General features: G+C 41.0%; 1 protein-coding gene across 1 annotated transcript; it reads right to left on the bottom strand.

Moving 5' to 3' along the window:
- Positions 1 to 17,526: 17,526 nt before the first annotated feature.
- LOC104424875 (DUF21 domain-containing protein At4g14240) lies at positions 17,527 to 24,751 on the bottom strand. Its single transcript, XM_010037403.3, has 14 exons — positions 24,277 to 24,751; positions 23,999 to 24,075; positions 23,512 to 23,595; positions 23,297 to 23,410; positions 21,811 to 21,894; positions 21,620 to 21,691; positions 21,028 to 21,095; positions 20,450 to 20,537; positions 20,275 to 20,348; positions 19,858 to 20,188; positions 19,729 to 19,775; positions 19,548 to 19,629; positions 18,244 to 18,325; positions 17,527 to 17,984 (listed from the first exon to the last, which is right to left on the bottom strand). The coding sequence occupies exons 1-14, from the start codon at positions 24,515 to 24,517 to the stop codon at positions 17,962 to 17,964; spliced, it is 1,467 nt and encodes a 488-aa protein (XP_010035705.2). The 5' UTR covers positions 24,518 to 24,751; the 3' UTR covers positions 17,527 to 17,961.
- Positions 24,752 to 25,611: the final 860 nt, after the last annotated feature.

The following is a 25,611-nucleotide window of genomic DNA, read 5'->3' as shown; positions in this document are numbered from 1 at the left end:
AAAATTGTATGGAGATTCAAAGGGATAAGTCTGCACAAATGCTTTGACTATCGCAAGGCGAGTACCTTTATAAAGTGTTGAGGTAGTTTAGCATGTAGAACACCAAACTCGTGAGTACCCCATTAATTGCGTATTTTAAGCTTTCAACTAACCTTGCACCACAGTTAGAGGAAGATAATGAATATCCATACAATGTTCCTAATACTAGTGCCATATGTAGTGTTATATATGCTATGGTTTGCACTAAATCAGTTACATAGTTGTTAATATTGTGAGCAGGTATATGAGCAATCTAGGAAAGAAGCATTAGAGAGCTGTGAAATCAACTCTGAGGGTTTTGAGAGAGATGGCAGACGTTGGCTTGACTTTCAGGAAAAAGGGGCTTTGAGAGGTATAACAAATTATGTAGATTCAAATTTTGTGGGTGACTTGCTGGCCGGACATCCTTAAAAGGTTATGTTGTCAGTTTGGCAAGTTGTGCCATCAATTGGAAAGTACAATACAACTTGTAGTTGCTTTATTGACAACTCAAGCAGAGTATACGGCGTCAAATGACACAATCAAGAAAAATATCTATCTGGTTTAGAGGTTTGCTCAGCGATCTAAGATTGCATTAGGAGAATATTGTCGTTTATTGTGATAATAAGAGCGCAATCCATTTAACCAAAATTCATATGTATCACAAGCAAATGGAACATATTGCTGTCAGCTACATCTTTATATGTGATATTACATCAAAGGGAACAACATTCATTAAGTGCCCATGGTAGATAATTGCGCATACATGTTGACAAAGCCAAACCCATTGAGAAAGTTTCGGTACTGTTCGAGCTTGGTCAACATCTATAGTGGTTGAGGGCTCCGGTATAATTGACAATCAATGAAGATGAATTTGGACTTCTTTCCAAAGTGGAGATTTTTTTAATATCATTCAAAGTTCATCACATTTAATTCAAATTGACATAAGTTTGATAGTATCGGGACACTCGAGTTTTCGGGGGAGCTCAAAAGACGGACGATCGGAAGACGTGAAAAGACGACTCGCCTAGCATGTGTCTAGCATGTGAACTAGGCAACTAGGTGAGCACTTAGCCAAGAAAGTAGTCGGCTTGCCGACCATGGCCGGGTGTTTGGCCAAGATACCCAGCAAACCTCCAAAACTGGAAGTGCTTTTCATCAGAGTGCCCAAGTGTCGGTCTATTTTGTCGGACAGCCAGCCCCAAACATGGACCTGGTTGAGACGTGTTTTAAACCATATTTTTATCATTACTTGGATTTTTTTTTTTAAAAAAAAAAAAAGTGAAAAAATTGGAAAGTTTTGAGATCTGCCATCCAAAATAGTTGAGAGCATGTCATTATTGCTTACCTGTGAAAGGGTGATTGTAATTTTCTCTTTGCCAGTATATTGGAACAATCTCGTCGTTCTCTCTTTGTGAAATAAGCACGACACCAAATCATGTAAATCCACTGTGTTCAGATTAGTTTCTGCAAGTTATTTCTTATTCAAACTGCTTTATTTGTCCACATTTCTGCTTTAGCCTCAATTACTCGTCATCTCGGACTTGATTTCCTCTTGATGATCTCTTCAAAGGAGAAGATAATATCAGCAAAGGGGAGAGAGTGAGAGAGGAGGGAGAAATTTTTTCCCCCTTCTAATTGGGGTTACCTAATTTCGAGATATTTAGAAGAAAGCCTTCCAATAAGAGGATCGGAGTGGAAGATAGCATAGCTTGGATAGGCGTTTGCACATACTCCTTATAATGCCACATCCATCAGGCCCCCACCCCGCCTGTTCCTCCCTCTCTTGGGGGCATAGGTGGATGTGTTTGTGTGGAAGTGCTTGTCCAAAGGAGGATGAGCAAGCGATTGCGACTTTCGAGTTAGTCACATCTCGTTGGGCGCATAGATTGCTTCACTCGTCCTTTCTCTTACAAGACAAACAAGAAACTCCAAAAGGATGACCTCTCAACCAACTTCGGATGTACAATGTAAAGCACAAATTCCAGTGCTCCACTTGAAGCTGTCTCCAGCATAGTAACCCTAAAACCCCGCCTAAATTGATTCTCACCCTAAGAGAGAATTCAAATTATCTCAAATAGTTGTGATCCCGTTTTGCGAATTTAGGGTTTCAAGGTATATGTAAAATCCTCATGTAGGAAACGACACCAGAAAACACATGATTCGAGCTAACTCAAGCTAAAAGAGCTATTAATCTTACATGAAATGACACAACATCTATCATTATAAGTCGAATAACGCCAGTCACAGTGCCAAATGCATGTTTTCCTCTATAATCGCTTTCTTCCTCCTCTTCTTATGTACTTACTTGACAATGTTCACTTACTTTTTGTGCAGGATTGTGTCATTTAGTTGTGCTGAACTACTAAGCCCTCCAGGCCCACAAAGATTTACGAACCGCGGGAATCTTATCTTTTGACGCTTTGAGACATAATTAGATAAGGTTCATGGACCAGACTGTTGTCCTTCTTTAGCGTGGCAACGGGACATGATGAACTACGTTGAGTGGACACTGATTGGGATCAAGATTTGCGATTTTCAAGATACGGGTGCCTTCTCTTTCTCTCACTTTCTTGAAGAGGGTCTCCAATTGTAGCTTTGGGAGGTGACCTATCAATGCTCGAACATCTACTTTTCTCCTGTCTAATGTTTTGGAGCAAATACCTACTACCATCCTCACTCTCCCTCCATCACCATTTTCACACTTCTATATCTATTAAAACACCGTTTTGCATCTAGGACAAAACTCGATATCCATTGCTCTCCCTTCTAAAAACACCAGTCACATATCTTGGCCCTCAAATCTCCAAATCTTAAATCCTAAAAGCCCCAACACTCACAAAGCCAAGCCTCCTCGACCTAACAGTGACTGTCCCTCGTTGTCGACCACCCGGTGCCATGCTCACAGCCATGCCCCCTGTCATCTCTCTCACTCTCTCGATCTCTCGACGTCACACAATCTCAATGCTGCCAAATTGGCATGACCTCAAATCAAGGTCGTGGAAGCCATGGACGAACTGGGGATGAGGTCATTACATTGGGCTGTTCACTGAAATTGGACCAAAAAATAGTTCACATTGCATTATTGGTTAGGTAATACAGAGTTCTGTGTATTAGTCAGTGGCCCAGATTCAAAACATAAAAAACGCGGTGATTGAAAATGACCGGTTACAAGGATGCCCTCATGAAGACATTGATTTGGTTTTATTCAAGATATTAACAGATATTTCATGGTCATGGGGTTGATCCATGTAAGGTGGATTTTATCATCAATGAAAAGACGTCAACCAATGTGATTATATGGAATTCCATTGTCATTTCTTTATGAACATCTGATTCCTACTGAAATAAATCCCTGGTACTCTTTGTCTACTTAGCCTTTTACATGACGCCTATTCATCTTTGAGGTCGCCCCATTGTTAGTGGTAAACTGGCAATGCATAGAGAACTTCATAGCTTCAAGCTCAATTCGACTTTTCACATCTGTCGCATGAACTCTTTACTCGTCTCATCCCTCATTGTTTCACTTCACATGTTTTTATCTATTTGGTCTTGAACATGAGCGGGGGTGTTAAAGTTTTCCTGTATACTATCTCCTAGCTCATGAGAAGGTGCGATACCTCATGTGAGACCCGTCAAAAGGTTGGAGATTTCAAAATTTAAGAATCGACCTTCTCATTTCCTACGACACGCAATTATTTTACCATACAACGTCACATTGATCGCTTTTTCTGCGTGTGTACCCTTCTGAACCCTAACAGTTCAAAAATAGTGGAACTAATTGTCAGTTGGTTATCACACCACGATAACCATTAGCAAGAACAGTGTTACATCCCCTCAGGGGGGGGAGAGAAAAATGTTGCTCGGTGGGGTTCCATCAACTGTTTAAGATAATCCGATAAGGCACGTGCATGTGTTAATACAAAACCGACAACTTTGAGCTGATGAGCAAGTTAGAAAGTTGATGAATCTGTTCCACATAAAAAGAAAGTACATCTGGTGACATTGACGCCCTGATGTTTTCAACAAGCGATGGACCCTACGACAAAGCTTTCTGGGGTTTGCATGCCATGCCGTGATATAAAGGTAAGATCAAGGGCTGAATATTGGGTTGTGAGGGTTTTAGCACAGGAGCGCGAGGGAGGTAGTGAATATTCGTTTTCACATGCTGCTAATGGGTGAGAGATTTCGCAAATGGAAGAGGATGGTGAAGCAGAAGAAGGGAAAGCTCTACGTCATGAGGGTGTGCATCTCCATGCTTCTTTGTTGGCATAAGTACGCTTGAGTTCATGTTTTGCAAGTCCCTTGAAGGACAAGGATGTGTAATTTTCTCTCTTTTACTGGCAAATCAATCATCCTTTTTAGCTTTCCTTAACTCTTCCATAATTCGCTTTGCTTGAGTATATCATCCCGATTGATCATTAATTACGATCGCGAGAAGTCCTCCACGTGTTGCTCGAGAGTAACTGTCGTAGTCATACGTACATTCATCATAAACATGTTTGCATAGTTTGATGTTTCACAAACTTTATCACTAAGGAAAAAGTTATTTATGACGCTTTACACTGGATTTACAATAGAATAAATGAGTGTAAAAGTATTCATGAGCCTCAGTCGTATGCAATCTTAACCCTAGAGCATGATTGATAAGTCTGTGATTAAGATTTGATTAGCTCTATCTATTGTTATAACGATTATTCAACTTTAAATGACGTAACGAGACTGTCTTCTCAAAAGGAACACTCAAATGATCCAGCCACTCAATATATGTTTGAAAGATATGAGATGATATAAAATGCTTTCCATAGTGGGTACAAACGAGGAGGTGCCATGTCCTTGGTTGTATCCCCCAAGAAATCAATTAGAAAAATTTCTCTATTTGTCGAGACCGAAAGCGATTCAATGTACGTCTCAAATGTCTAAACTATATAGACTATATAATATCAAGATGAACTATACTTGAGTTGGATGGCATTAGCATGGGGGCTGAGATTTTCCAAATAAACAAGGTAGTTGCAACCATAATATATTCGAAATCAAAAAATAAAGAAAAAAAGATAACAGAAACATGCCAAAAACGCCAATCATACACCCAAATTCACTCAATACACCAGCTACGAATGAGACGCGGAAAAAAGGGCTGTATGTTCAGGCTTTAATCAAAGCGCCAAGAGCATTCTTCCTTTTTCCGTCAAAATTCAAAATATTATTCGAAAATTTCAATAAAAATTACGGAATGATATATGAATTCATGTGCCAATGTTTATGTATGTCAAATTTTCATATGCTTCAAGATTAGAAAAGATTAAATATATGTGTCGCAAGATTAAAAATAAAGTAAAGGTCATTTCAGATAGATGATTTCGTCGGCATGGGCGGATACCGGGGTAGTTGGTTGGAGATTAATCGATTAAAATTTTCAATTCGTTTCTCACCAAACAATACATGCCAGCTTTCTAATTTAAATATTCTTGGGGTCTCTGACTTTTAGTGTGCGATACGAACCTACTCGCTAAGAAGTTGAGCCAATTAATTTCCACCAACATCCACGTCGGATCGAGCATAAAATTTTTATTTTAGATACCTATTCATTTTCATGCAAAATTTTTATAGGATCCTCGTCAATTATTTAATAATTAAAGCTATTAAATTAACAGGCACTTTAATATTTAAATGTTGTAACATGATGACGAGGCTCAAGCCTAATGGGATAGAATATTTCTTAACTAAAAGGCGGTTTCAAAACCAAATTTTCTTTTCTAATGTTATACACAATTAGTTCATTTAAAAGCAATTAGCTTTGTCGACCATATAGAAAATGACCTTGCAAGAATGAAGATAAGTACTTTCTCTGCGGCAGATGTGGGATGAGAAACATAATTAACAACTCAAAATCATCATTGAAGACAGTCACAGAACTTTGTACGACATCAAAACATGTGCAAATTTAGGGGTGCATGAGCTTTGAGTACTAGTTGATATCCGAAGCATGGACAATTCGGGATGAGAGACATATCTAGCGCCAAAAGTTCCCATGCATCATGACTTTAGTACTATCGACAGCAATCCCACTTGGGCCCGTCACTAGCATGATATTATCCGCTCCAATCTTAACTCACCCGCACCCGCACGACTTGCCATTCTAGTTTGTAATTTTGCAAACCGAGATCTGATTGTAGTTTCGAACTCTATTGGACCCATCAGTGCCTCGAAACAGGATTGAGGTCCGGTGGGGTATGATGAGTCTAGACGACGCGGCTTGTGCATACCCATGAAATTTTCACATGCAAAGGAGCTGTCCAACCCAAGTGTGCGAGCCATATCGCACAGCAGCATCTTGGACTGACCTTTCTTTCTAAAGTTACCTTTGATGTTTGAAGGACGATTTGACGCACCACAATAAGAGCCTCATGCAATCTATCCAGCCTTGTCCTTAGATGCTGAGATTCTGAGGGAAGCAGTTAACCCACGAAAGCTCAATCGCGGTCACGGCAGGACAAATCAGAAGGCACGTCGAAGTCACTTTCCCTCTGAATTGGCAAGGGAACAAGGTGATGCGTTTGCCTTGTCATCATCCGCCCCGCGGGCCCCTTGCCTGTCTACCCAATCGGGGCCCGAAAAGCGTCGCCTGCCCAATAGCCATTGCTCTCCTTCCTATCCAAGGAGCCTCGCTTGCTCGCTTCAGCTATTTAAATGGGTATGCAGAGTCCGTGATCTTAGAGACGGATCGACTTGGCAAAGTTGGGACACTTTTCACATCTTTGGAGTCACTTCCACCAAGCCAGCGAGTCGTGATGATGCACTTGATGCGCAGGCCGAAGCTCCGGACGTGGCGGCAGTGCTCAAGGCTCGTGAGAGAGCGGTGGACCCGGTTGTACATAATATGGAGGTGCACAGTGATTCTTCTTCGCAGCAACGAGTGATTGTCGGTTCCCTTCGGCCCGCCCGGGTGGGTATGAGGAGGGGCTCCATGCCGAGGGATCCGTGTACAGTGAAGCTTGGCCGCGGACCACCAGCTGGTGCTGCTAGCTCCATGAGGCATGCACTGAGACAATCCCTCATTAGAGTAAGTGATGATAAAGGGAGAGATTCGGCTCTTTATTAGCAAAACTGTATGAAACGCTTGTGGCATATGTAGCATATGTATATGATGTTCAACAGAAACACCTCTCTCTCTCTCTCTCTCTCTCTCTCTCTCTCTCTCTTTCTCTCTCGCGCGCACCCACCCGTGCCCGTTTCACATCGCATGAAACCGATCTCACCAACAAATCGCATGATTGCAAAAACCAAATATTCAAAACGTTCTGATTAACATTGTGGGAAATCATCTTCTATTAAGAATGATTATGGCTTTGGCCTTTAACTTCATTTTAGCCTTTCGTTTCTCTACCTTCTGTTCATGACTTAAGAAGGGTTGGGCAAGCAGAGTGATGTTGGGCAACCCTTGAGTTGCAGAAAGGGCGTTGTGCAGTAAACTGAGAGGAGAACACCGCTTGCTTTTGCTTGTCTTTTTCTTTTTTTTCCTCTTTCTGCTTCTTCATTTTTCCACATAAAAGGCCTTGAAACATAACTAGACAGATACTTAATAATTTAATATTGAAGACCATAATTGCACTTCCATTAATTCACATTTTCAATTTGTAAAAAAATTTCCTCTTTTTTTTTTTTTTTGGCTAAGCATGATCAGTTAATCTATTCAACAATATAGGACCAAAGCTACACGAACTTTACTCGTACAAATGGGAAGTTTCTCAAGACACAACTTGACCTCCATGTCTACAAGACCACTTCCATTTGCCTGGACCTTGGTGCCCAGTTGACACACCAGGGAACTTGGTGCACCGACTTGGGTCGCGATGACCTCCACATGAGACCATGAGACCTCGTGTCTAAGCTTCAAGGTCTGTAGTTCAGTGGCTAGGGCCTCGAGTCTGGGTGTCGGAGACTCGTGCTGGAGTATTGGAAGCAGGTGCTGGGTCGTGGGTCAAGGATGATGGATTTTGAATTCGACGGTTAGGGTCCCGTGTTTAGGCCGCAGGGGTCCAGGTGATCTAAGCATGAGGAGCTGAGTTTGGACCATGCGGGTCTCAAGTGGCCATCGTGGCCTTTTCTCAGGCACTAGGCTCCTAGGTATGTCAGTCTAGGAAGTACTAACACTCTACAAGAGCTTTCGTGTCGTGTCAGACATTTTGACATATGTCCAATATTCTATGATATTTGGTCAACATATATCAAAAATTCGACACTTGGTTAGCTCTCCTAACACTCTCTGAGTCCACAATTCCAACATGTGAGTTTAGAATTTTGACATTTCCAACATGTGAGTTCAAAATTTCGACATGTCATTCTAACATGCATAGGTCAATTTTAAAAATTTTGAATAAATCGTGTCTTCTCTCTTCTTTTTTTCGGTAAGAATAATTAATATAATGAGCTTTGAGCCAACATTTACACAAGATCCGGCGCCACAAAACTTGCACTTAGCACGACACCAAGTCGAAGTGAGTGAAAGGGTGCCGGATGCAAAAGAAACTGCAAGAGCGGGCCAAAGAGAGGAAAAGCCTAAACAACAGGCAGAGAAAGGCCATGTAGGGCCAAAGGACTCCAACCTCACCTAAACAACCAACAAGGCACGGAAAAGACAAAGAAAGAAAAAACACCAAGTTAGGAGACATCACCAAAGATGAAGCCAATCTAGCATAGATGATCGGATCCGAAAGAATAGGCGGTAGACCGTAGAAATCGCCTGAGAAGTGAATGCCCTCATCCCATCTATGGCCATCTTGAATCCACTCCAAGGAAGCCTAAATATCCGCTGGAGTTGGAGAGAAAATGCACGGATCTATCCCCCAGTTACGCTGGAGCCTTCTGTTTCTAGGATTATCTTTAACATTCTTGAAGGTTAATGCCTTATTCTTCACCACTTTGATAAGATGATTTTTGACAGCTGCAACCGCCAATTTATGATCTCTGAAGAGTATGTCGTTCTTGTACTTCCAAATAAGATGGCAAAGGGCACCATACGAAAACCGGCCAATGGAGCGATAAAAGTCCTTACCTGAAAGGAATTTCATTGCCCACTGAAAGTTGTCGGACCATGTCATGTTCCGCCAAGGGAGATTGCATTTAGCCGCCCAAAAGAAAGTCATGTTGGGGGTGATGCAACACCCGAAGTAGAGATGATCAATGGAATCTGGCGTCAACTTGCAAAAAGCACAAACCTTACTCTCAATTCTGCCATACGACATAGGGCTTGGATGGGAAGACGGTTCTTTATAATAAGCCAGAGAAAAGATCAGCCACCATGGCATGTTTGGATAAGCCCGAATTTAGGATCATCTTATTTGAGCAAAGAAGGTGTAAGAGACCTCTATGATGCCAGTGGTTAAACGAAAGGGAGATTGACTGGCCATCTCCAATCCTCCATTGGAAGTAGAGTCAGAACTCGGATCTTAGGTGTAGGATTCTCTTCCAAGCCTAAGAACAGACGGCTAGCTCCCCTGCTACCCAAAAACTCTTCATTTTTAGGAAGGTTGAGTGGATCCATTTGCACCATAAGGACTCATTATCCGTGAATAGGATCCAAATGTGCTTGAGCATCGTTACCTTGTAGTAGTCTCTTAGCCCACGAATTCCAAGTCCTCCTTCCTCCTTCGGAACGCACACGTCTTCCCATGATACTTTGGCTCCACCCTTCCCAAGGTTGGGGCCCTTCCAAAAAAACTGTCTAAGGATCTGTTCAATATGATCCAATACTGCAAAAAGAATGGTAAACACACTCACCCAATAAGCTTGTATGGCAAGAAGGACTGATCTTATTAACTGGAGCCTTCCGGCAAATGATAGAAAGCGATGCGTCTAAGATTGAACCCTGGCTGTTATACGATCAACTAAGGACACACAATCTGCCATTCCAAGCCTCGATGATATGATAGGAACTCCCAGATAACGCACCGGCAACTTTCCTTCCACAAAACCAAGGGCCTCCATGATCTCATTCTGCAACTCCTCCGAGCCACCTGAGAGAAATATCTCACTTTTGTTGTTGTTTGGCTTTAGTCCACTCCATGCTGAGAATGTATCTAGTCCATCCTTTAGAAGAGAGATAGAATCCATATCCGCACAACAAAAGAGAAAGATATCGTCCTCAAAGAAAAGATGAGATAGTCTTATAGCCTTGCATTTCCAGAAGAATTTGAACCCAGGTTGCGCAACACGCACAGAAAAGATCTTAGAAAAAACTTCCATAACCAACGTGAATAGGTAAGGGGGCATGGGATCCCCTTGATGAAGGCCACGCCACTAGGGAAGAATCCATGGAGTTCCCCATTCAAAGAAATAGAGAACTTGGGAGTGCAAACACATACCATAATGAGTCGAATGAGGTGGTCCGGGAATCGAAATGCACGCATAACTAATTCCAGAAAGTCCCAGTAGACTGTATCATAGGCCTTTTGAAAATCCACCTTCACAGCACATTTAGGGGTATATGGCTGAAGATGTAAACCGACAAATAATTCTTGGGCAAGAAGTATATTATCCCGGATGCGATGGCCTTTAACAAATGCATTTTGAGAAGGGCTGATAGTATCATGAAGTACTGCGGTGATGCGATTAGCTAAGACCTTAGTAATACATTTATAAATCGTATTGCAGCAAGCAATAGGTCTATAATCATTGACCAAGGTTGCATTAGGCACTTTAAGGATTAGCATAAGGATGGTGTTGTTAATCTCCCTAAGAAGTCTCCCCGTAACGAAGAAGTCCTTAACCACTTCAATAACCGAAGGCACTACTATCTCTCAATTGCTCTTGAAAAATTCCACACCAAACCTGTTTGGCCCAGGAGCCTTCCCACGGGCTAGGGAGAACAAGGTGTCATGAATTTCTCTATTTGAATAGGGTCGAGAGAGAAAACTAACATGATCCTCATTGAGTGGGCAAGTAATAACTTGTTGCATGTCCAGTAAAGCAAGGATAGAAGGAAGGGAGCATGATGTAAATAACTCTTGGAAGTGAGAGACGAAAGTGTCTTGCACAAGGCTTGGTTCGGTGACCAAGTTACCATTCCTATCAAGAACCAAAAGAATCATGTTCCTCAGTTGTCTTGTATTAACGCAATGGTGGAAAGTACTTGGTATTCCTGTCACCATTCTCGAGCTTTCTAATCTTGGATTTCTGTCTGAAGAAAGATTCCTCCTGACTCCTCAACTCCATAAAGGTCTTCCGATGAGTCTTCTCCAACTCTGCCAAAAGTTCGGTGGTTGGGTCTTGCTGCAAGTTGAGCTGGGTAACCTAAAAGCACTCCTGGACTTTGCAACTCTCTCAGAGATGTTGGAGAAAGAATCCCTATTGAGTTGCTTAAACCAGCTCTTCAGGGCCTTTAGTTTGCTAACTAGCCTGTACATAGGGACCCTTCTACCGGGGCATCCCAAACTTGCGAAATGATTCCATTAAAGGATGGGTGTTCCATCCAGAATTCAAAGAATTTAACAAGATTTTTTTTCGAAGAACCGATTGTATCACTTTTACCACCATAAGAGAATGGTCAGAAATTCCGCGGGTCAAAAAAATCGCTTATGAGTAAGAGAACTGTGAGCTCCATTTAGCACTGACCAACACCTTATCAATTTTCCTGGCCTTGCGGTTAGCTCCAGAGGAGGTGGACCAAGTAACGTGAAGCCTAACATACTTCAGATCCTCTAACTCTGCTTGCATCAAACACTGATTGAATTCATCAAAGGAGGGGAGCCAATTATGTGAGCCCCCAATCCTATCAGTCGAGTCTCTTATGGCATTGAAATCCCCAGCCACCATCCATGCCATGTCTTAGACGCAAGAACTCATCCTACCTAGGTCCGCCCACAAAGGTCTCCGAGAGACAAACGAGTGCTCGGCATAAATCACCAAAGTGCAGCAACTTAATCCCAACGCAAGAAGCATCACTTTACCGTGAATCGCCTAATCGTTGGAAGAGATTACTTCAACATTAACCAGCGAAGGGTCCAACCAAGCCAAATCCTACCTTTAGGAGATGAGTCATAATTGACAATCCACTTCCACCCCGATAAAAGCCTAGAAGAAAAGGACCGAAAAAGATACTCTGGCACTTTAGTCTCCAATAAGCCGACCATGCAAAGGCCATTCGAATGAGCAAGGTTCCTAACCTCGGCTCTCCTCAACAAGTCCATGAGACCTCTAATATTCCAAAATATATATATATATATATATATATATATATATATATATATATATATATATATATATATATATATACAGCTACTACAAAGCCAAAAGAAAGGAGAAGAGGCATAAGTCTACCTCTGTTTGGAAGGCTTCCGACGAGGATTCGCAGGTGCTCCAATCTTCACCTCCAAGCCCGGATCCGGAGCTAGAGCAAGAAGTCTCTCCTGAATGGACTCCACTTTCGTCGAGACAGCCCGCGGTGCTCTCGGGGATGAGGTTGATGAGCCAGGAGAAACAATATCATCTTCATTCGTGCAAGCAAATGTGGCTGCTACTTTCGACTCCACACCATGGTCTAGGCTTAAGGAAGGTTCTTGATCTAGCTGGGAATCGGCCACTAGCAAGAGATCCACCTTCGGGGGAGCACTGGACCCCCTATGCATCTTCCTAGCAGACCCGGGATGCAGGGCCTTCTCTATAGCAAGGGGCTTCCTCCGAGAGGTGACTTAAACACCAGCAATGCTCGGGTGAGAGGATGATGCTCCATTCTTAGAGTTCAAGTTTTTCTTCTGCTTGCTCTTCGCCTATTTCCAAGGCTGCTCAAGAACATCTTGTGATTCTGCAACCATCGGGTCAGGGATGGGATCCACCCTAGGGCCAAGGGAGTTGGAGAAGCTGGGACTATCATGACCTGTTGTGGAACCGTAAGATCAACAACTAGTACTGGGTTGGGGGCCACCGAGGGAGCAGGATCGGCCCGAGCTTGCTGCGGAGGTTTGTTCTGTCCAACAGGGTTGTGTGAGCGAGGAGGGGCTGCCAGTACTGGGTTTGGGTCCACCGCTGGAGCAAGTTTAGCCCAAGCTTGCTGCGGAGGTTTGTTTTGTCCAACGGGGTTGTGCGCGCAAGGAGGGGCTTGGCAGTTATGGCCGAAAGTTCCATAGTCCAGGCACTCAACAGGTAGTCATTTCATAATCAATGGTTATGGAGCAAGAAACCCCATTCAGGATCACTTCAATGGTCCTACATTATGGCTGATTAGTCTGGATCTCCATACAAATTCTAGCAAACGAAACCATTTTCATTTGGTCCGTCCATTGGTCCACATACAGTGGCTTACCCAAGCGCGATTGCACTCATCGCCGGCACCATCCAACAATCAAATAGTAAGTTCCTCAAACGAATCCAAATCGGAACCAAAGATTGATTCTCCCTCTTAAGGTCCATGAGTGGCTACCATTGACGGAGAATTAGAGGCACCCTAGCCACCATGATTGGTCCATCCTCAAGGATCTTCCACCGAAACACAGGGTCCAAAATGTGGAGGAAGAGTAATCCTTGGTCATTGGCCAATATTTCCCAAGCTTTACACCCTAAGCATGTTTGAGAGATTGCTCTAAGAACCAAATGGAAGCTTCCTTCTCCCTACAAGATAACCCACTAAGCATTGATGCTATTTCAGGTCCACCGCATCAAGTACTTCATCAGCCAACTTGACCACAGCTTTGCCATCTACAAACGTGGGATGAGGAATGTAGGACAATTCCGAGCCTTTTGCTGTTAACCGGGCTACATTTGCTCAAGTATGAGCAGGGGTATCCTACTGTCCAGCTAGATGTTACACAGGAGCTTGTGGATGCTTGGATGAAGACCGTTTGCGACTTCGACCTCTAGATTGGTGGGGGCGAGCAGGGGGCTCTTGCTAGATTTGATGCTTGTTCTTCGTTCCATCAAGGCCGGACTTATATGTCAAGGCCACTCCTAGTTGAATTAAAGGTGAGGCATCACCACGGGAGGGTGTTGGAGGCCCCTTAGAGGTCCCAGCCACAGGTCTAGCTTCAGTAATATTGTTTCCAACCTCAACAGCCGTTGAGGACATTTTCATAAACACCTAGTCTGCAGCTTGTTTACAGCCAAAGAGAAACCATCAAAGGAGGGGACTTACCCGGACAAGACTTCAACAACACCCCTTAGGAAGGTAGAAGACGCAACCAGCACTCCATGCATAGCAAGGAAATCCAACAGAACCAAACCAAAAGGGGAATGCAGCAGTAGACAAACCACAGAAGCAGAACTGAGACAAATCAGAGCTGAGAATGCAGGTCACTTGGGAAGGCTGCTTGGAGGGTCAACGTACGAGGCCAATATGACCTTTGCCTCCAGAAGTGAAGCCACTCCACCGATTGGAAACACCTTAACCCATGACAGCCATTCCAAACGACAAACCGCACGCACTCCTGGATCCGTGTAGATCTTGAGATGTAGGCCAAACCAGCGTAAGTCCTTCGGTGGTGAAGTAGATGGAGGTAACAAGAGACTACCTTCCAAAATCAGCCCATTCCAACCGTTGAAACTCCCGAGAGATGAAGAAAACCAGAAGAAAACAGTTCAGAAAACTGGAGCACGAATCCGAAACTAGGGTAGAGGATATCTTTGGATGCAGATCAGATCTATCAAATTCCTTCAGTGGGGATGTAGAGGAGGGTGAGAAGGATCTTACCTCCAAAAATCAGCCCATTCTGATGGCTAGATTTCTGGGAATCGGCATCATAACAAACTGATGAACAGTAACTCGGGAACAGCCCGTGAACAGTATCGTGTCTTCTCTTTTGATTTCTTACTTTTTGTGAAATATAATTCACTCCCAAGTTTGTTTTTTTCTCTTATCTTCTAACATGTTCCAGCACACGAGTTCAGAATGTGGATTGCTTGTTTTTTTCTTTAAGTTTTATGAATTATTGGAATGAAGTTGAATTTAACAATGAATAATATTAACAAGCGATGGATTAATGTTTTTAGTGTAGATTCATTTTGAGCTTTTTATAATTTATTTATTTGTGAATTTGATAATTTATCACGTATATATAAAAATATATATTTAATATATAACGTACCCCAATATATCGGAATTCTTTATATTTTGAAAAGGTCTACGTATCATGTCACGTGTCGCGTATTAGTATTAATGCTACTTTGATGTTAGTTAGGCATTTGGGCCCGGACACATGAGATGACCTTTTAGCAATGAAGATCAAGTTGTATTATGAAATATAATTTCTAATTTCTCAAGAGATGTCACTTTCTCAAATTTAAGCATAAATATTCTTTATCTCGTTTTCTTAAATATCCAAATACTGGAAAATGAAGAAATTTGTATTCATATAGTTAGTTTTTCATGAAATAAACAAAATTAAGATGATGTATAACTGACTTCTACCTTTCACTTTTGCTTAATCTAATTCTTATGGCTTACGCATGTAAACATTTGTTTTAAAGTTCAAAACTCTTGGAACTTTGACAATAGTCAAATGATAATACAGGGATTCACATATAATCTATTCATAATAATCTGAACTTCAAATAATATTCTAGGTTTTTGCAAGAATTTTTTTTCTTTCATCTAAGTGTAAACAAATAGGCAACTACAATGAAAATACTAAGCCTTAAGCATGCTGACACATTTCCTAAAAGTCAAAGGTATCTGTGTCACAATGAGCAAATTTAAGATTTTTGGTGACACAAATTTTATTTTTGATGTATTTAAATCACAACGGGTAATAGTTTATGGTTTTTTGTGGCATTTTTCCTTTCATAAGATATTAATAATTTCTCTTTCAAATCAATTCACAATGGAATACCAATTGCAAATGTCATCCAATTTATGTACCTAGCATTCAATTAGTCAATAGATAGTCTAGGTATGCTACTATGATTCAAATCTAAAAATTATTCTAGAAGTCGCCAACAATCATGTCTTAAGTCAATTGGAAATCTAAAATGGTAGGCATGAAAATAGGGGTCGAATCCCACCACAATGTCAATTCTCCAATGTTCAACAAACACCTGAACAGATTAAGCCCAATACCATCATTTGGAAAGATTGTCAAGAGGGAATTAAAGTCCGAATCCGTCAACATATTCAATTAGATTCCGGTTCACTTAGAAACTTAGACCAATAAATTATGGGTCAACTAAAATATATTAATTATTCTACATCACAACAATTCTTCGGACTTTTTTTACATTACTCACAAGTGCATCTCAATAGATGTCATTTTTTCTTTCTTTTTTGTTATGAATTCACTCATTTGAGCATCACATAGCACATGATCACTCACTTAGGATCTTGAACCATCTGAGTTCGAGTTAATTTAGAATAGGCCACATGAGATCATGACATAATCAACACTAAATTAGCAAATTTAAAATCATGCTAATCATATCTTTGTAAAGAAAGGAAAAAATAATTAATTCTTCTTCATTAACATAAATTAGAAGAGATGATTTCTACTGTGATACGAAAGTACAACCGATTTGGACGTGAGACTACGAACTCGGCTCCGTAATGATTGTACTTGCGCTGAATTCTTGTAACCTGCTTGATACAAATGATAATCATTTAATCGAGGTCAACTTTCAAAATTGATCGACATTACTTCTCTCTTCTTTTTTTTCTTTTTTTTAAAGGAAAGGCATGTTGCGAGAAGTTTGAGTTCAATCTCTTCTAAGTAGTTTGAGTTCCTTAAACTTACAACAAGAGAAGGCATCGGCCTTTACCTTATAAAATCATCCACCGGAGGAATCCCGGGTGTTGTGCAAGACGAGACTGGTGCGCTAATGGAAGGGTTTGTGAGATCGGCTCCGATTTCCTTTACTCTCCAAGCCGAAGCCCTAGCCCTTCTTCAAGCTCTCTTTCCCTCTCCTCGAGCTAGAAAGGAAAGAGATTGTACTTGAATCTGACTGCTTGGTCTTAATAGATTCAGCAAAGAGCGCAGATAGTTATATCCTTGGGGAGTATTGGCCAGTCTGCAATTTAACTATAGTCCCCTGCTCAGGAGAGTCCCAATCGAGTAGCCAATTGGTTAGCTAAAGCTCAAAAGACAACATGTTTTACTTTTAAATTGGATAGCCCAACACTCGTGGGGTTTGCTTTGCTTTGGGTGTCTGAATTGGGGTTCTTTTGTTTAAACTCGTTTTGATTCAATAAAAACTACGTTCGACAGAAAGAGAAAGAAGGGTTTCTCTATGCCATGTCAAATGAAAAGCAGGTTTGGTAGCTACAGGGTATCATTTTTCCAATCTTTGCAAATGCTACTTTTCATCTTTAGGTAAATGGTGTCTTCCCCAAAATACGTTACTTTATCCTGGAAATCGCTAGAAATCTTGCCTGCCCAATCTAAAAACGACAATAAGATTAATGCACATCCACTCACCTTGTTGAACAAAGCAATGTGGCTATTATTTGTTCTTCCTACGTATTGAAACGATTTCTAGACCCGTAAAAGTACATAGGAGGAGAAGCAGACGTTCTTGTCTCTTGTGGAGTCGACCAAAGCAAATCTACATCGCGCCGTACAAAAAAATTCACTGAACATTGTATCGCTTCAATCCGCCAAGGGGGACAAACATTGGACATTCTACTAATGAAAGACGGTAAAAAACTATCTTCGATCTTGACTGATGAAACTCATTGTTTTCGTCTCTTCTCGGAAACAAAATAATCTAATTATAAAGCGACGGTGAACATGCGCCAGCCAAACAAAATTGCATCGGACAACTGAACATCTGGACATATAGTAGGCATTAATTACTTCAGGACTGCATCTCTCCGCTCCACGGGATATAATAAATTACTCTGGCACAAAGATTGTTCAAGATAAAGCCGTTCAATATCATGGGATAATCTTCATAATACTTCAATTTTGACTCCCCCGTCCCGTGGAAGCGTTTTCTGATGTTAGCCTTGCCAAAACTTCAAGCCTAAGCCCCAGAGGTTGGCAAACCTGAAAAAAAAGACATAAGCTCAAACGAGTATAGACATTATTTGACCAGATAAATCAGCCATTTCTCCATATGTTCATCCGTTCATTATCTGACTAATATCCCAGTTTCTCATGATCAAAATTTGCAGCAAAGACAACATTATCAGGTTGCACTAATTTATTGGGGGATTAGCATCAAAGACCTGAGTTTAGAATCATCATACTATAATGCAGATGTCTTTGTTGGTATGGTACCATCTATGCTCCTACAGATGCTCACCTGGACTGCCCATTGACCTAGCAGAACTTGGATCATCCTCAGCAGTTTTTCTCGGGACCTGCACGTGCTTGGTAAGGCCTCCCTGTGAACCACATGAAAGCAGATTATTAAGCGCCAACAATGAAGCCCATCCATTTACTCGTGGGCCTTAATAACAAGAATTGCCGATGATGGCCAAGTAAAATGAGCTAGAATCATCCAAGCAAGGGTATAAAGTCAAGGTCATTTCTCTATCTGAAGCATGGATAACAAATTAATTTTCTGTAAACCACCTTTTTAAGCTGTTTTTGGTTGAGTCCACTGTCATTTCATCAGGCCCAAGTGAATATATACTTGAACACCTCCTAGTGACATCTCCAAGTGAAATTTTTCCTGTTCGTATCCCCCTATTTACATATCCTATTGTGGGAGACAATACTCGCTGGTTCCTGCTGTGAAAATTCTTCTTCTCCAGACAGTGATGATCACTTTCACCATTTTTGGTATTATATAATTCAAGTCAAATACTATCTTCCAGCTTCTTATTGCCATCAATATTATATGTAGAGAATTGAGACCCCTTCATGAAATGCTATCTCTCAGCATTACAAAGCTGCCTTAGTTCACAGAAGGGAATATCATCACTGACTTTTGCTTTAAATTCTTCTTCTTCTTCTTCTTTTTTCCGAGGCTTTTTCAGGTTAGGGTATGGGAAGGAGGTGAAATAGAGGGAAGAAGATTGACCCTCATAGCAGTTGGTTCCACACACACATGCAAAGCCAACATACCGTACAATAATCTCATTTCATCCTCGCCAATCATGACAGGTTATCACAGTTTTATCCCAACCATTTATGTGATGTTTTAGAACCTTAAATTTTCAGACTTATCAAAACCACAACATTATTATTTCGCATACTGTTTAGTATAAATGTATTGCACTTTGCTCCAAAATACAAATTGTGTGCCAATTTGACAATTAAGTTTAGTAAAAATGATAGAAAAAATAAATGCATGTGGTTTTTCTCACTACTAACTTCTAACAGTATGCCAAGCTACTAATGTCTGAATGAGAAAGATATGCAAGGAGTTTTCAGCTTTTAATGGCCATAAATACAGGTAGATGACTCATTTTCAAGAATGTAGTTTCCTCAATCACCCAAATTCTGGTATCTTTATCTCCTACATTATAGACAAGTTCGAACTGAGTTCTGGCATTTTACTACTTGGTCTTGAGTGAACAATCATAACCAAAGCCTGATTTTGGGAACTCTTTTTAAGTTCAGTTCAATTCATCTAGTTTGAAAACAGAACAATCAACTTACAGCTCCTTTATGGGTGTTCAGTCTCCGAAGTGATGGAGCCCGTGCAACTGATGATGCGGCTGCAGCTGCAGCCACTCGGATTCTGCCAAAAAGAGATGAGAGAGAGACAGCCATTGTCATTGTATAATGAATCAAATGGCATTACATAAACCAAACACGCAGTATCTGATTCTTGCAATACCTTCTATGTACATCGACATATTCATCGGTTTCATCAACAATCTCTTCCTGTACTTGGTCAAGTAAATTCTTAAAATATAGTCATTAAAAAGAAAATTATGCAGATGATTGATGAGGCAGTGAAGAAAACCTGAAGAAGTTCTTCAAATACATCTTCAAGAGTGATGATACCAATAACCTCCCCATCCTCAATATCTTCTGATAATTGAGGCAAGCCATTCACTGGCCTTGGAGCCTTCTCAATGTCAACAACGATATCAGCTTTTTCATTCTGTTTAACAAGCAAGGGAGTAATCAACTGGGAATCTCCCACAGTGGCCTTCTTTTCTTCAAGTTTGTCCACATCCGGCATTGGTGGAAGATTCTTAGATTTCCCTTTGGCCTTCACTACGGCTGCCATATGACTGCTACCCTTTTGAAACTCATTCAGTATGTCATACAAGGGCATATCTGCTGGAACCCTGGGCAAACAATCCAGCTTAAACCTCATGCCATATTCTTATAATTAAAGGAATGGCTAATTAATATAAAATATCAATAAGCACACCGCGGAATTCTTCTGATCGACACTGCACTAACAGGGGTCTCTGTTTCTGGTCTAACCGTGAGAAGGCTTTTCACCTGAGAGAGAGAAATAGAGCGAGGGACGCAGTAGACAAGTCAGGGAACAGTGTTATTATAAAGACTAGAGATACAGTGAGCATTCCAATTTTGAGATATACCAGAAGAAGACCGATGACATTTCTGGGATTCCCAGAATAGACAGGAACTCTGCTATGACCTCGAGCAAGAATCTTTCCCATTGCTTCCCTAAACAATTATGCCATAAATGTCAGATCTGGTCTATATGTTCCTAAGGTTTTCTTAAATGGATCATGACCAGCTTGACAAAAATTATCCTCAAAGGTAGCCAGGCTATTGGATCGAAATTTCAAGATAAAAAGAAAAAAGAAAAAAAGGAAGAATGCATAAGCATAGCCATCTACAACAAATTTGATGTTTGTTAGACAAAGTTTAACTAAACATGAAGGAAGAATACGTCAGAGTCCGATAGCAAGTATAACAACTAATGATCCAAGTCTACCCAAGAAATGTTATCTAAGCTTTTAATGTATCCGCTTTCTTTATTATCATAACATCTTCTCGATGAGACGTGACTTAGCAAATGATTTACTTATGTAGAGGTCTCTGAAAAATCGAGCAATAAGTTATAATTCATTCTATTATATTTGACCCCAGAAAGAATGAGTAGAGGAGAGCACAGACTAAAACGAATCTCTTGAGTAACTTAGTAACTTACCAGTCCAGTTTGGAATTAACATCCAAAGAAAAGGTAGATTCAATGGGTGTCATTGCCTCCTCTGCAGTCTGTCAAGAGGAAAACATAGCAATTGGTATAGCAATCTTCCTTCAATTATGCTATGTCTATCTTCAAATCATATTCAGACTATACAGAGAAATTTGGAAAATAGCAATTTCTCTCACTGCAATGACCTAGAAATATCTCATTTAATAAGAGGAAACTTCTCCAGTGGAAAGTTCTGGACCGCATTTAGAAACAGTGTTAGATTATCAGACAAAAAAGTAATAGTGCCATGGCGACCAGACTTATAATTGATAGGGAAATGGCAATAAGTCGATGCTGACATCTTCTCAAAACTGAAAACACCATCTATCAGATTAGAAACTATGCAAACCAATTGTTGTTTATACTGAGGACAGGATCTTGGATACTAGCACTAATAGATAACTGACCAAAGCAAACACAAGTTCACACAACATTCCAAGTTTGCAATAATCAATTAAATATCAGAAAGATGTCGCAATTTCTCCAATTTTAGCTGCTGTAGTACAGACAGAAACAGAGATATTCAGATGTAGTGGCTCCAAACCTTCTCAGTCAAATCTAGAGCTCCACTAATAATCGTGGTCTCATCATGTGTGAGTTCACCTCCTTTCCCAGCCTTCAGAAAAAGAAGTCATGAAAATGAAAAAGAAACCATGAGAAAGATCAAAATGCAACTCCTTTCTTGAACCCATTTGCATGCAAGAATCTTATGGAACAGTGCAACGTTTCATGTACCTCCTGACTGTGGATGGAGACAAGAGCTTTTAATTGAGCACGCCTAAATAATGCCTCATTATGACCCAACACCCAGTCTAGAACCTGAAAAGGAAAAGCAATGACTATGATTATAATTTACCATTTCAAAGGTAATTTACAGTACCTCCAACATCAAAATGGAAAATGAATGTACAGAACGTATGACCATCCACACAATTCCATATAAAAGAAGATTTATTGAGAGTCATAGGTCCAAGGATTGACATTCTTGCTTATTGAATTGTGTACGGTCAAGGCAAACATCTGTCCGATGCTGTACGGGAAAAATGGATCTTGACGTAGACATCTGCGAAGATGATATATATGCACTAAACATGCTGCAATAAAATACTTTGAAGCTACTGAGCTGCTTCAGTCTAAAAACCTAAGTCCGACGAGAAGTCATGTCTCAGTGCTTCGCACTACAGTTTTCATTTCTTTGTGCCTTTCCATATCTTAGCATTTTAGCATCATGAGTGCTTTCAACATAAAACCATTGAGCAAATACCTGTAAATGAGGCAAGTTTAACAGTAACTTTGGGGCACTACTGAGAAATTAAGTAGGCCACCAGCTCACAAGTCAATCATCTCTCTATTTCTACAACAACCAATGAAAAGGATGTCAAAGGTCTCAGTTAGAAACCAGTTTTACTTGATCGTAGCAACAAAAATTGACATGCTTCAAAAGATGGAGAAGGAATGATGTCTAAAAAATTAGAACTATACAAACTAAGCATAAAATGAGAAATCACTTGCTCTAGTACTTGGGGTGACTTCCTATCGGAAGCTGGTTTCGGACCTAACATCAACCACCAATTAGTCAGAACATTATAAAAATCTAATTAATGATAAGGTTAGCACTAGGCTCTTTGTTAACTACCACAAAATACTAGTATCGTAGGTATTTGGTGAAATAGATAAAGACAGGTCTTTAGTAAATGCATATTTGAATTGCAATGACTTCTACTTTATAGAGATTTTCCACAACTCGTGTAACAGATAAAATCCTCCCCTACCACAACTATCGCCCCATGGGCCACCACATACCCCTTGTCACCTCCTCCAGTGTACTGCAGCTCTTGCCATATACACTGCTGGCAAGTGGCAACCACAGTAATCACTGCTTCCACCATCAGTCAACCACCAGCATGACCATTGCATGAGGTAATTTGTTCCTCTCATGCTGAATTTTACCGAATTTATGTACAGTGGAGATCCATCAAAAAAAGTATTAGACCTGCTTGTCTAAAAGTTAACATTTATAATTCCAACACTGTAACTTTACCATAGGTTTTAAAAAACAAGGACCTCACACTACCAGATTTGGGATTACAGTGATGGTCCGATGTATTGGACAATCGATTCAGTTCTGTCACACACAAGCTCTTTACATACGCACCTCCAGTAAGACTTATGCCAAGAGTGATTTCATAATGACAAACTCCAAAAGACAGTAACTACATACTTTTCCAACAGGATATGCAATTGGATAGCAAATAATCATTAGAATCCGGACAAGCCACACAAAATTGGCACCGACAGCAAGTCCATATCGGGTACATATTGCTTGTGGAATGACCTTCAATATAAGATAAAACAAGAGGGTCAGATCCTTTTGAGCCAATCATGAAGAGATTAAGAAGAATGTTGATGGCACCACAAATTAGGGGAAACACGTACCTCTCCAAAGGCTAGCACGAACGTGACAGAAAGTATAATCGCAACATATTGATTGAAAAGCTTATCCAAGTATATGGGAAGGGCCTGCCGATGGCAAATTTCAAAAAACAAGGTTGTCAGAAGCAATTCCAGCAATGAACTGACAGAAAATTTAGTGGAAAAGGTATGCTAGCCCAAGCCTTTTAACCTAAGCCAATCATTGTCTGGCAACATGTAGGCCCGTGCTTTTCAAACCCAGATAAACACCAGAAGGCCCCCAAAGATACTAATGTGTACACAGTTCAAACGAACTCTCGATTGAGCAGCAGGGCAAGCACGGCCGTCTCTTTTGCTAAGCTAAGTGGAAATGTCAGGTTCAATTTACTTATCAGGGTCCCCAGATTCATAGCCATGCAAAATGAGGAAGCCGCTGACTCGGGCCGAAACAACCGTCAGTTAAAGATAAAATTTAAACGCGGGCTCTGCAAAATGATCCTCAATGCATTACCTCCATTGAAATAGCATTGCAAAGAAGCAGAGTCACGAGAAGCTGGTGCTGCTTCTGGACCACCGGCAAGATAGTAGCTGAAAATTTCAAAAGGAAAATCACAAAGTAAGCATGGAAAAAGAAAAAGAAAAAGAAAAAGGGAAGGAAATGGATCCGAATCCAGCGAATCAACCCCGTATCTCCGCCGTCCTTACAAATTCCAGATCAAGAATCAAGAACCAACGAACCAACGAACCCACACGCCCCCACACAAACACGCGAAACGAGCCACGACCCACCTGCTTGCTTCTTCTCGGCGTTGGTGCCGCTGCGCTGGAGGATCTCGAGATCGACGCGGCCGAGCGACATGAGGCCGAGGGTGAGGCCCGACATGATGCCGGCGAAGAGGACCAAGAAGCAGGAGAGCCCGGCGTAGACGAAGAACATGACCGACCCGAAGGTGATCTCGCTCCCGAGGGAGGTGCCGAGGTCTTCCCGGGTCACCATCCGGGTCACCATCAACGCATTGATCAGATGCATCTCTCCCTCCCTCCTCCCTCCTCCCGCCTCCCCACCTCCCTCCCTCTTCCGCCCTGGTTCTCCGGCTGCTGCCCGCAGAATTCGACGTGAAATCGAAGTGGGTTTTTCCACTTCGACGACGACGGTGATGGCGACACGGTAGATTTCCGTGGGGGCTTAAGAGAGAGAGATTGAGATTCTGCGGGAGGCGGGATGCGGTGGTGGTGGCGAGCCCGAGGCGCAGGGGAAGAGTCAGAGAGAGAGAGAGAGAGAAAGGAGGGAACTGCGTACGACAATGCCTCGGGGATGATGCGATGTACACGTGGCGGGATCTGGGCGCATCTCGTGGGGAATTGTCGTTTGGTTCCGGGGTCGTGGCCGTTCTTGTCCGGGTTGAAGAGAGAACGCCACTCGCGTTATTAAGAAGAGAATATGGTGCGAAGGTTGCGAACTTGAGCCAAACGCAGAATGTTATTATTGAATTTTTAATTTATTTCATGTGGTCATTGAATTTTAGCTTAATATATTATGTTGTTCCTAAATTTTTAACATATTCAATATGATTAAAGAACTTTTAATATATATTTAATTTAATCATTGGACCATATGAATATATTTAATATTTTTTTGAATTTGAATAAATAAAATGATGACTTTGGACATTTTGACATAGTGTATTGAACATTTATTAAAATTTCATAGATTACATTAAAAAAATAAAAAATTCAAGATTAAGTTAAAGTTGAGGAACCACATTAAGTAAAATTAAAAATATCAAGATATCATATCAAAATTCATAAACCAACTTTGTTGTTACCTATAAATCATTTTCTTGTCCCATGTCATGATGCGAATCATCCTTATCCTCTTCTCTTCTAACGTCCGAAAAGGTGTATTAACTAGAGCGAGATGTCTCAATTTGTGATATGTTGATAATACTTGACGCGAGAACGATAATGTATAAAAAAACAGCAAACCTTCTTGAATTGATCTTAGCGCATTTTGGGCAGCACTTTTATACAAGTTCCTTTTATGAAATAAAGCCCGATCCTTAAGCGTGAGGATTGCAGCAAATTCTCGGAAGATGATTGCCTAAGTTAACATAAATAGGGGTT

Source organism: Eucalyptus grandis, chromosome 2 (genome assembly GCF_016545825.1).
Source record: "Eucalyptus grandis isolate ANBG69807.140 chromosome 2, ASM1654582v1, whole genome shotgun sequence".
Classification (NCBI taxonomy): Eukaryota; Viridiplantae; Streptophyta; class Magnoliopsida; order Myrtales; family Myrtaceae; genus Eucalyptus; species Eucalyptus grandis.
The sequence above is the reverse complement of the archived record's forward strand: the minus strand, read 5'-3'. Positions and strand labels throughout refer to the sequence as shown.

What these genes read in the sequence shown, in the direction of transcription:
- LOC104424875 (XM_010037403.3), bottom strand. Translation starts at nt 24,517, where the DNA reads ATGCATCTGATCAATGCGTTGATGGTGACCCGGATGGTGACCCGGGAA. An exon ending in TCTCCATCCACAGTCAGGAG is followed by an intron (nt 21,692 to 21,810) that starts GTACATGAAACG and finishes CTTTTTCTGAAG; the next exon opens with GCTGGGAAAGGAGGTGAACT. An exon ending in GTTAATTCCAAACTGGACTG is followed by an intron (nt 20,538 to 21,027) that starts GTAAGTTACTAA and finishes ATAATTGTTTAG; the next exon opens with GGAAGCAATGGGAAAGATTC.